Genomic DNA, 11051 nt, shown 5'->3' with positions numbered 1-11051 from the left:
GGTGGGAGTGAGGAGGAGCCGGAAGTTAAGGCGGGGAGGGGCGGGGGGTGGAGGGAAAAGCAAGCCAGGAGGTTCTGCGGCCGCTTCTAGTAGTTTCCAGGCGCTGCCGGCGGCTGGAACCAGGCGGTCCTGAGGCTGTGGCTGTGGCTGCTCGGGAGTTGGTGGCGGTGCGACAGGAGAGCCGATGGCCAAGTGGGGTGAGGGTGACCCACGCTGGATCGTGGAGGAGCGGGCGGACGCCACCAACGTCAACAACTGGCACTGGTGAGGGCCAGCGGGCCAGGCCGCGGGAGCGCTCGGCCCGGCCGGGGTTGCGGGTCCCTGGAACCTCGGTCGGAACAAAGCTAGGGCCCGGGGCAGCCCTGCGGGGAGATGGGGCGGGGTTCTTATTCTGGCAGGGGTCCCTAGTCCCAGGTCCCTCCACACAACCAGCACCTGCCTCTGTTTCGGTGTTTGGAGGGCAAGGGGGCGACAGGGAGGGCTGCACCCAGAGGAGGGGTTCCAGAGATGCGAGCACATAACCTCCTAGCCGATGCATCCAGCCTCAGCGGGGACATGCTTCCCACACGTGGCCGGAGGAACCAGCGAGACCCACACGGCCGTGGATTGTGTGGGGGAGATGCTGGGTTAGGCTCGGGGCTGCGGGTTTGGAATTGCTCTTCTGCGGTTTACGGGTGAGATTCGGAGTCAGCCGTAGGGGACCGCTGCCTAAGTCTAGAGGGCAAAGGTTTGGAACGTGTTCTGCAGGTGCCGAGAGCTCAGTGATGCTGAAGATGCCGTGGCCTCTCACCCGGAACTATTCATTTGGTTGTGTTGTAACTCCCGGGACTGCCCCTGGTTGCCCGGGAATCGTGGTTTTATAACGTAACCACTTTTCAAAGCCTCTTCTCCTTTATGAAATTAAAAGTACTATTTCCTTATCTGTTCACTGCACTGAACTTTGTTCACACTGTCTTTACTGTGTTTTTACTTTGTTGCAGTTCTTTTGGCTTCTGGTTTCTCGGTTTCTCTACTAGTTAGTACCTCGGGAGACAGAATGATTTTTCTTCTTTATATCTCAGCCTGCCGGCGTTTGATCTAATTTTTGTGTTTTGAAGCCCTGACTTACATTGTTTTCATGGCCGTCTAGAGGACACAAAATGTTTAGGGGATTTTGAGCACAGCTTGAATTTGACAGGTCAGAACACTGTGCTAATGAGGTCAAGATGATCAGTTTATTACTTCCTGGACTTGTTAGCTAAATACTGCATTCTGTGGCCCACTCTTGTACTCCTGACCTCAGCAGGATGGTCACAGTTTTCCACTTGGTCAAACGGGGGCGCCATGTCTTAAGTGTCAGATACTGACCCTAGCACCATCATGCTGAGAAAGGAAAGCATAATTTTCCATTTGACTTGCAACCTTTCCACACAGCTGTTGTCTTTATTGACAATATGGGATTCCTTGCCTTCCTAAATGGGTGGATGTCCTGGAGTGGGACTGATCTTTTCAAACTTCTTGCCAGACCTCTTTCAGCCTTGGATTCTCTTGCACAGAGCAAGCATGTGTCTTTCATGCGGCTCCTGGTCCATAGCTTTATGTCTGTTTTGCAGGACAGAGAGGGATGCTTCAAATTGGTCCACGGATAAGCTGAAAACCCTGTTCCTGGCAGTGCGGGTGCAAAATGAGGAAGGCAGATGTGAGGTGACGGAAGTGAATAAGCTTGATGGAGAGGCATCCATTAACAATCGCAAAGGCAAACTGATTTTCTTTTATGAGTGGAGCATCAAACTAAACTGGACAGGTAAGTCCATGCCAGGCTGTTAGGATAAACGTTAACCGCATTTTGGTTGACCTCTTTGGGAGCCAGGGAGAACAGTTGGGGGGAAGTTAGGAACTCTGCCAGGGAGATGGTGCTGCTTTGGAGGTCCTTAGCAGTCAGTCCTGGGTGCCAGAATTTCTCTGCTGCTTTGGGACACTAAATGTATTTCCTTTCTGGGGGAAAGTGGGGGATGTGTCTCACAAGTCCCCACCTGTGAGGCGGTTGGGCCACCGAATCTTTGGGCCACATATATTAGGACAGTTTACATAAGGTCCTATTTCTCAGACTGGCTTTTATCTCTTGGGTGGTTGATTTAAAGATGGGAAGGGGGATTCTTTTAGTCTTGATCTTTTCTTACTTTCTCCAGTGTGAATCTATCAGTTTCAACTACTGTGCTGATGAAGTTTGTGGGTGACTGTAATTTGGGGCAGTTTTATTTTCTAATTTATGTCCCTCCTGTGAAGATACTGGCAAAGAATTAAAGCCATGTGAGTGCCCCACCTAGATGATCCCGATAGTTGGGAGGCTGAATTTTAATAGGCAGTAAAACTAAAGGAGTACATGTAGGGTAAGGCTTAAAATAGATTTAAGTTTCAATGAACATTTCTCAAGTAAATGATAATAAAGAGGGGGTAAAGTAAATCTATCTGTTTGTGACTTTAAAAAAACTACTACTGAAGTATTGTAGTCTGAAAGGACCCTTAGATGTCCTCTTGCCCAGAGCTCTTTGTATAGATTGAGACGCTGAGGTCGAGAGAAGTGAAGATAAACGACTTGCTGGTTAATTTTGAATCTGCCATAACGTCACCCATGTGTTCTAGAGATTACCATACTGTGTAAAATTGCTCAACCAAAACCACAGGGCTTATAGGGAAGATAGGGTTAGGGACAGGACACACAACACCTAAAACCTTCATTGGTGACACGTTTTTTTAAACGTAGGAATGTAAAAAATGATAGCACAGCTCTACACGTTAGATGGGAAGAAATACATTAAAAATACAGTAAACATGTTGCTTTACCTTGACAAAGACCTGAAGTTCACTTGTATGAGTGGGCATCAGAAGGTTTACAGCAGGCGGGTTATAGTGAATTGGTGGAAGGAGGGTCAGCTGAAATCAGAGGGGGCATGATGACACCAGCGTGGGTGGCCTGGCTTGTAAGACATGGGCCCCTGAGGTTGCTAGTAGATGAGTATTTGGAAAGTGTGTGTCTTGTGTATTCCTGTGCAGATCCTTTCAGCCGGGTGTGGTTTTGTGTGTTCACCTAGTGTTTCTTACGAAGAAATCCTGTATTAGCAAGCATGAAATTCATGCTGTGATCAGATTGTCCCCTAATATGTCAGTCGCATTGGAGCAAACTTCTATTTTCAGAACAAGCATCTTAGCAGAACTGACTGCCTTGATCATTGACCCGAATGCTCCCTGGCAAAATTCACGCTAGCACCACATCCGTATAGCTCCCAGTCCCATACAGTAATAACACGGTTGATCTCAACAGATTTAATGAGGAAAGACATTTCTTCTGAGGAAGTGGGGGGAGGGTTGATTGCATCTGGCATTCTCAGAATAAAGAGGGTCAGTTCGGTAGTTCAAAAGAAGCATAAACAGAGGAGTAGTTAGAACCCCAGAGCAGACTTTGCCTGCAGGAGAGACTAATGACCTGGCACTGCTTTTGACAGGTACCTCTAAGTCTGGAGTGCAGTACAAGGGACATGTGGAGATCCCCAATTTGTCTGATGAAAACAGTGTGGATGAAGTAGAGGTTTGTGCTTCCTAATTCCTCTTCTGAGTCTTCCACATCCTCCTTTCCCAGAGGAGAAAAATGAACTGTCATTCAAGATTAAAGCCCAGGCTGAGTCCCAGCATTCAGAACCTCAGTCTGCAGCTGATTTCCTAGGTCTGTGGTGCCATTGGGAGCTGCCAGCACAGCTCGTGCTTATTTAATTCCTCTGTTTTTAGCTAGTCACTTGGGTTCTGACTTAGCCACCATGGCTTTGACAGAGAGAACCTGAGAAGGAATACTCATGGGGATTGGAAAAAATACCCTAGCCCTCACACATTTCCTGTGGAAATGCCAGCAGTTTCCTGATTGCTCAGCACCCGCACTCCATGCTGTGGGTCCCCCGCACGTTATTTACCACCTACTTCTGATCTTTCACTCAGATTAGTGTGAGCCTTGCCAAAGATGAGCCTGACACAAATCTCGTGGCCTTAATGAAGGAAGAAGGGGTGAAACTTCTAAGAGAAGCAATGGGAATTTACATCAGCACCCTCAAAACAGGTATCCCTTGAGTAGTTCTCTATACCTTGAGGAGGTAGTGCCTCCCCAACCCCCGGCCATCAGACTGCTGATGAAGGGGCCTGACAATCCTTTCTTTGCCAAATGAATAAAGATTTGGGGGGAGGGGGCTTATTCATCTCAGAGTCCGTCTATAATCTCAATAAGGGGAAAGATCTAGAGATGGGTTGTCCAATATATTGACTGTTGAGCTCTTAAAATGTGGCTAGTCCAAATGGAGTTGTGCCCTGAGTATAAAATACAGTGGGTTTTGAAAACCTGGTACCCAAAAAAAGAATGTGAATGATCAATAGCTTTTTTTATATTGATAACCTTGAAATGATAATTTGGATAGCAGAGGACTAGGTTAAATATACTGTCAAAATTAATTTCACTCGTTTTAATGCTGTAATGTGGCTACTGGCAAATGTAAAATTCTGTGTGAGGCTGACCTTGTATTTCTGTTGGACAGTGCTGACCTAGACTTGGCATCCCCAGACTCGCTCCTTGAGCACAGTCCTGGACTCTCTTTGATACGCATTCTCCAGGGACCCCTGGGGGTCATTAGGCAGCAGTTAGCTCTCCCCCTTAGAATTTCAGTTCTGCCCATATGTTCTGATTTTGACGTTGGAGTACGTAGCATGGCTGTCCAAGGGAACCAGCGTAGAAGGTCACACCTCTTTTGGTGGTGCGGTGACTAGTTGTGGCTGCTCTACAGAGGTAAGGCAGAGCGGAGAAGGGGGACTGAATCTGCATCCGTGGGCATCTTGCCCTCCTCTTGAAGTCACTGCAAGTGCTGCTGCATTCATTCACTCCTATCCGTGGTAGACCTCATCTGCATTTAACAAGTTATGATGCTTCTAGTGGAATTGGGTTCAAAAGAACCCTAGTTAACATTGTGTATTCTACAGTGTATGCTCAGATGCCTGTCTTGCAGAGACCAAAGGGAAAGGCATGAAGTAGATAGGCTCTTTCTCTGTTGTTACCTCATTCTGGGGTAAGGTGTCCATGTTTGTCAAACTCTAAAGAAGCCCCAGATCTCATCTACTAAGAAATAACTTCCAGGAGTGGGGGTTTTATCTTTTCAGAGTTCACGCAGGGCATGATCTTGCCTACGATGAACGGAGAGGCAGTAGACTCGACCGGGCGGCCAGCACTGAAAACTGAGGAGCGCAAGGTACGTGTATTTCCATGTGCTTTTCTCTCTGACCTTAACCTCCAAGCCAGAGTGGCATATGATCTGCTCATGGTGCTTTTCACAGAGTCCGCAGTATGTAGTTGTTTTGTTCCTCTTTAACCTGGTTTTTATTCATTTAGAGCAGACCCCTAGAGTAGATGGAAGCTATCGGGGGCTTCCGAGTCTCCTGATTGCATTTAATACCAGTTAGGAGGTTATGAACACAGGGTAGCATTTACCTTTTATATGGCTTTGGTATTCCTTCCAATTGGGGTGCTGCTCTGTCCTACTTTGACACTGGAGGTCTCCTGAAGGTACCGGGGTTAGATCCCTACATTCACCTGTCAGGAAAGGATCGATTTCACATTTGCAGAGTGAGCAAATATTTTTGTGGAGGCGGACCTGTGCGGCTCAGGCTCAGCGCTTGGTCTGCTGCCCTTCGTCAGCATGGTGAAGGGAATCCCAGAGGGGAGGTGGCTGCTTCCAGCTATTTAAGCACAGACTTTTTCTTTGAGAATTACACTGAAATACCTCATGGTTTGCCACATCCTTTGGTCAGTGGGGTTTTCAGTGAGTATCTCTCCTCCTTCACCCGGGATGGTGTTTTCAGTGGGAATCGACGTTCTGGGCAAGCCCCCCTCCTGACTGAACCATCCATACACATTCCCTCCAAGCCCCTGGGGTACTTAGCACCAGAGGCAGAGGCGTCTGTGAGGATGAGTAACAGGCCTGTCCTGGAAGCTGTGTTCCTGCAGGTTTCCCCATCCCTCTAAACCTTTCTCACTGCCGCCTCCACAGGCTAAGTCTGCTCCTTCAAAAACCCAGGCCAGACCTGTTGGTGTCAAAATCCCCACTTGTAAGATCACCCTTAGAGAAACCTTCCTGACCTCACCAGAGGAGCTCTATAGAGTCTTTACCACCCAAGAGGTGAGTATAATCCTGTCCTTCAGGCCTCAGGGCATCTGCTGTTCTGGGTGACTTGGGTTGTGGGCACGTCCCCTCTGTGTGCAAAGCAGGTCCTGGAAAGCAGAGCTCTGAGGTTTTCCTCCTACAGGCGGAGGCAAAGGAAAGACCCTTCTGTTCAGCCTACTCAGCAAAGTGGACATGCCTTCTTTTTCCTCCCATGTACTAGTTTTGGGTGGTGTGAGTGGGCACCACTGGATGCATTCTTGTTAGGAAAGGGAACGGATCTGAAGGAATGGCATCCTGGATTCACAAAGCATTATTCAAGCCAAAGCCTTGAGTAGTGGCTGTTCCTTTGTAGTGGAACAGAATAGAACCTGGTCATTGGGCAAAGTGGTGCCTTTGGAAATGAGAGCTGAGGCATGCAGGTGTCAGCTACCTTGGTCCCTGGGTCCCACTGAGAGGGGCATCGTCTTCCACCTACTTTGTTTCCACAGCTCGTTCAGGCCTTTACCCATGCTCCCGCAATGCTGGAAGCAGACAAAGGTGGGAAGTTTCACCTGGTAGATGGCAACGTCTCTGGAGAGTTCACTGATCTGGTGAGTGCCTGCTAGCCCCAGACCCAGGAGGTAGTCTCTGGTGAGAGAAATACATCGTTCCCTTCTTTTTTCAGCTCTGTAGGTAAAATTTAATCTCTCCAGTTTGCAAAGACTTATTTTTGATTTCCAAAAGAATGTTGTAGTTAAATTTTCTTGCTTTCCTCTGATTTTTTTTCCTTAGTGGAGTGAAATTAGTTCTTCTTGAAATGTTCCTTTGTGGAAGAGGGGTCATACATATCGGGGCGGTGGCTTTCCATGTGCAGCACTGAAATGTCCCCTGGGCACGGCTGACCCAACTGTACTTCAGCGTAAGGGAAAAGTGGGGCTGGCATTGGGGCAGAAGCCGCCAACTCCATGGTTGTCCACTTTGTGCCCAAGTGGTAGAATCACATGGATGATAGACTCCGTACGAAAGGATCGGGGAGGGCGCCTGGGTGCCTCAGTGGGTTAAGCCGCTGCCTTCGGCTCAGGTCATGATCTTGGGGTCCTGGGATCGAGTCCCGCATCGGGCTCTCGCTCGGCAGGGAGCCTGCTTCCCTTCCTCTCTCTCTGCCTGCCTCTCTGCCTACTTGTGATCTCTCTCTGTCAAATAAATAAATGAAATCTTTAAAAAAAAAAAAAAAAGAAAGGATCGGGGACATGGGAGTCCACAGCTCAGAGTGATCTCTTCAATTATTTTAGGTCCCTGAGAAACTGATTGTGATGAAATGGAGGTTTAAATCTTGGCCAGAAGGTAAGTATACGGATTTGCCCTTGGCTCTTATCCCTGGAACTCGTTCTTTTCCCCTCATCTCAAGTCCTGGTGGAAATGCTGGATCCTCTCTGCCTTCCCCAGGGCACTTTGCCACCATCACCTTGACCTTCCTGGACAAGAACGGAGAGACTGAGCTGTGCATGGAAGGCAGAGGCGTGCCGGCCCCCGAGGAGGAGAGGACGCGGCAGGGCTGGCAGCGGTACTACTTCGAGGGCATCAAACAGACCTTCGGCTTCGGCGCGCGCTTGTTTTAGGCCTGGCGACGGGAGGGCTCTCCGCCCCCTCGGCCCAGCCCTCTCCTGACTAGGGCATGGGACTCCCAGGATTGCACCATCCCAACCACTAACTTGGGGCTGGGGCCCCTTCCCTCCACGTATAGCTGGGGTTTGTGCATGTTTTCTGCTGGGTGGGATCAGAGGGCGATTTCTCTTTTATGTGTACATACGCTAAATAAACATAATTTAAAAAACGCGCACATCTGGCATCTTCTGTTGATGGGGTGGCTGGTACTCGTGAGTCCCCTTGAAGACACTGAGTTAAAGGAGGGAAAAAACAGGTTTTGTTTACATTTTGGCTGAGGGTCGAGGCATAAAGGAAGGCTGCCGCTTCCTGCACTCCTCTCTGCGGACTGGTACAAAGCTGCTGCTCTCCTCATGGTCGGAAGACAGGGCCGGGGGCGATGCTCTGGGGTGGACAGTGCCCAGAAACCTTACTGCTGGTGGAGGTGGCATCCTGGGCTCCCCTCTCCGTGTGGCCTCTGAAATCCTCTTGCAGGAACAGATGAGCACTGGGTGCTGCTATGAGATGTGGAAAGCTACCCACACTGTGGCTGAACAGAGCGGGCCTCAGGTTCACGGCTCCTGTTTCCCGAGCAGTCACTAGGTACCAGATGCTGTGTAACACCCGTACACAGCTCGCTTAACCTCCATCATAGCCGTGGGGAAGAGATACTATCAGCATTTTCTGTTGCCTAAGAATCCAGATCTTGCGTTTCTTCAGTAATACCCAAGACCTGGCAATGGCCATTTAGTAGAGCTGAGATTGGGATCAAAGACTAACCTGCGGAGCCAGTGCTCGAGTCTACACCTCTGGCTGCTGTCTTGCCACTGGGTTCACCACGCCCCGCCCCCCAGACAGCTGCTGGTGTGTCAGGCATCCCTCCTGGAAGGCTTGTTACTTCTCCCAGAAAGAGTAAGACACAAATGTTCTTGCTAATCCCGGGTTCCGCTATGCAGGTTTACAGAGCACTGACCAAGTAGCGGGGATGTATTCAAATGGGGTTCCAGCTGCCACGTGGCAAGAGAAGCAACTTTCCCCCACCCCCAGATGGGAGGGTCACTGTCCTGGACCAGCCAGGCCCTGGCGTCTGGCACCCCTCAGGAGTCCGGCATCCCTTGGGAGTCCGCGCCTGCTAACCCAGACACTCGGCCCCCTGCAGACACAGCTATTTCCTTCAACTATTTTTGTCTCTTATTAGGTGGCAGCGAGGCCTGCGGGCTAATCCTAACACTGTGACTTGGCCACAACATTGTAGTCAAAGCAGAAAACTAGTACCCATGGGGATCATTTAGACCCCCGAAAGCCACTCTGGGCTTGAATTACCCAAACAATGGTGGACTGAACTAATTAGCATCTAATTTGGCTTTAGATCAGCCTCCTGGGGGCCAAAAAGATGCCTTTTGGTTAAAAGCCTGGACGGTAGCTTGACTCAAACCTAGGGGCCCCTAACAGACTCCTGCTCCTCACACAGAAGAGTGACAAAACAGGAGCCCTTTCATACCTGGCTCGGGAGTTAACCAAGTCTAGATTTCTTGAAAAACTCTGAAGCAGAGATCACAAACTCCTTAATAAAACCCAAAACAGGGACGCCTGGGTGGCTCAGTTGGTTGAGCAGCTGCCTTCGGCTCAGGTCACGATCCCAGCGTCCTGGGATCGAGTCCCGCATCGGGCTCCTTGCTCCGCAGGGAGCCTGCTTCTCCCTCTGACTCTGCCTGCCACTCTGTCTGCCTGTGCTCACTCTCGCTCACTGTCTCTCTGACAAATAAATAAATAAAATCTTTAAAAAAAAAAAAAAAATAAAAAAAAAAAAAAATAAAAAAAATAAAACCCAAAACATCGGGCAGATCACCTGTCCCATAACACGTTCAGTGACAGTTCACATCCCCAGTGCTGACGACGGCCGTTAAGAGTTTTTACCACTGCCATTTTACTGATAGCATTTTTGGGACTAAAAAGAATAACAGAGCTAAAAAAAAAAAAAAAAAAAACTGCGGACTTGACTGCACTTGTGTTAAGTTGTGCCCCTTCCTACAAATGGGGCACATTTTCTCACCTGGATAATGGGTACAGGAGGCACCTTATCAGAGCATTCGAGAGAACACATACAGAAACACTGGCACTTAGCAGCATCTGGCAAATGTCCCCTACCAACGGCTGGACTCCAGAGCCCAAGTGTCTTCCCTGGGGCTAGAATTATTTTGAAAAGCTAGTTAATTGGCCAAATTGTGAATCATAAGCCAAGGACTCACCTCACTCAGAATCACCAGGGGGAACCTGTTAAAGTCAGCAAATTTTATGGACTCCGCCCCTAATTGATTCTGACTCAGTGTGGGGTGTAGCCCATGAACCTAAGAGTTTAATAAATACCGCAGGTGATACTGGGCTCAGGATGCACTTCAAGAAGCATCCCAACCTGTTAAGAAAATCTAACTGTAATGGAGGAGCCTACAGAAGCACATTTTGTGACCTTTTTGTGACTAACAGGACAAAGGCTGCTGAACTGTTCTGTCTTCCAACAGACAAGGGAAGTCAGCAGGATCAAGAAGGGTTCATAGCACCAGTTGTTTTATTTTTTTTTTTTAAAGATTTTATTTATTTATTTGACAGAGAGAGATCACAAGCAGGCAGAGAGGCAGGCAGAGAGAGAGAGAGGAGGAAGCAGGCTCCCCGCTGAGCAGAGAGCCCGATGCGGGACTCGATGCCAGGACCCTGAGATCATGACCCGAGCCAAAGGCAGCGGCTTAACCCACTGAGCCACCCAGGCGCCCCACACCAGTTGTTTTAAACCCTGGTAAGAATTCAATCTGACTGGTCTTGCCTAACCTAGGACCCTTTAGAAGATACACAGGAGGGAAACTGGGCAAAACCATCCTGGAGACTGGGCAGTGGCAGTGTTCACGCTGGCTGCATGGCCACAGAGGGCTCCCGGTGTTTGGGACAGGAAAAACAGCCAGTCGAGACAGTGACCTCACCAACACTGGACCCAAACAGGGCGGGGGGTCGCGTGGATTCTCCTGGGCCAGGTACCAGTCACACCAAATCCTCCCTTCGGCAAGGTCAGCGACCTCCCCATCACTGTTTCTCCACACACCTGTGTCCTGGGCCCTCAGCCCCCTGCACAGCACCTCCTTCTCCTTTGTAGTTTGAATAAACATCATTTTATAGCTGACTGGCTCTCCAGCCCCTTCAAGGCTCCTTTCTGACCGCCTTTATCTTCTGTCAGCTGTGGCCTGACATGATAGCAATTCCACCTGCCAC

At 49.3% G+C, this 11051-nt stretch overlaps 1 protein-coding gene across 1 annotated transcript; it reads left to right on the top strand.

The window, feature by feature from the left end:
* The first annotated feature begins 22 nt into the window (after nucleotides 1-22).
* Nucleotides 23-7983, top strand: AHSA1 (activator of HSP90 ATPase activity 1). Its single transcript, XM_032344824.1, has 9 exons — nucleotides 23-264; nucleotides 1593-1783; nucleotides 3483-3565; nucleotides 3967-4084; nucleotides 5170-5258; nucleotides 6057-6185; nucleotides 6659-6760; nucleotides 7442-7493; nucleotides 7596-7983. Exons 1-9 carry the CDS (start codon nucleotides 185-187, stop codon nucleotides 7766-7768), a joined length of 1017 nt encoding a protein of 338 aa, XP_032200715.1. The 5' UTR covers nucleotides 23-184; the 3' UTR covers nucleotides 7769-7983.
* The last annotated feature ends 3068 nt before the right edge of the window (nucleotides 7984-11051 follow it).

This window comes from Mustela erminea, chromosome 5 (assembly GCF_009829155.1).
Source record: "Mustela erminea isolate mMusErm1 chromosome 5, mMusErm1.Pri, whole genome shotgun sequence".
Taxonomy (NCBI): domain Eukaryota; kingdom Metazoa; phylum Chordata; class Mammalia; order Carnivora; family Mustelidae; genus Mustela; species Mustela erminea.
The sequence above is the reverse complement of the archived record's forward strand: the minus strand, read 5'-3'. Positions and strand labels throughout refer to the sequence as shown.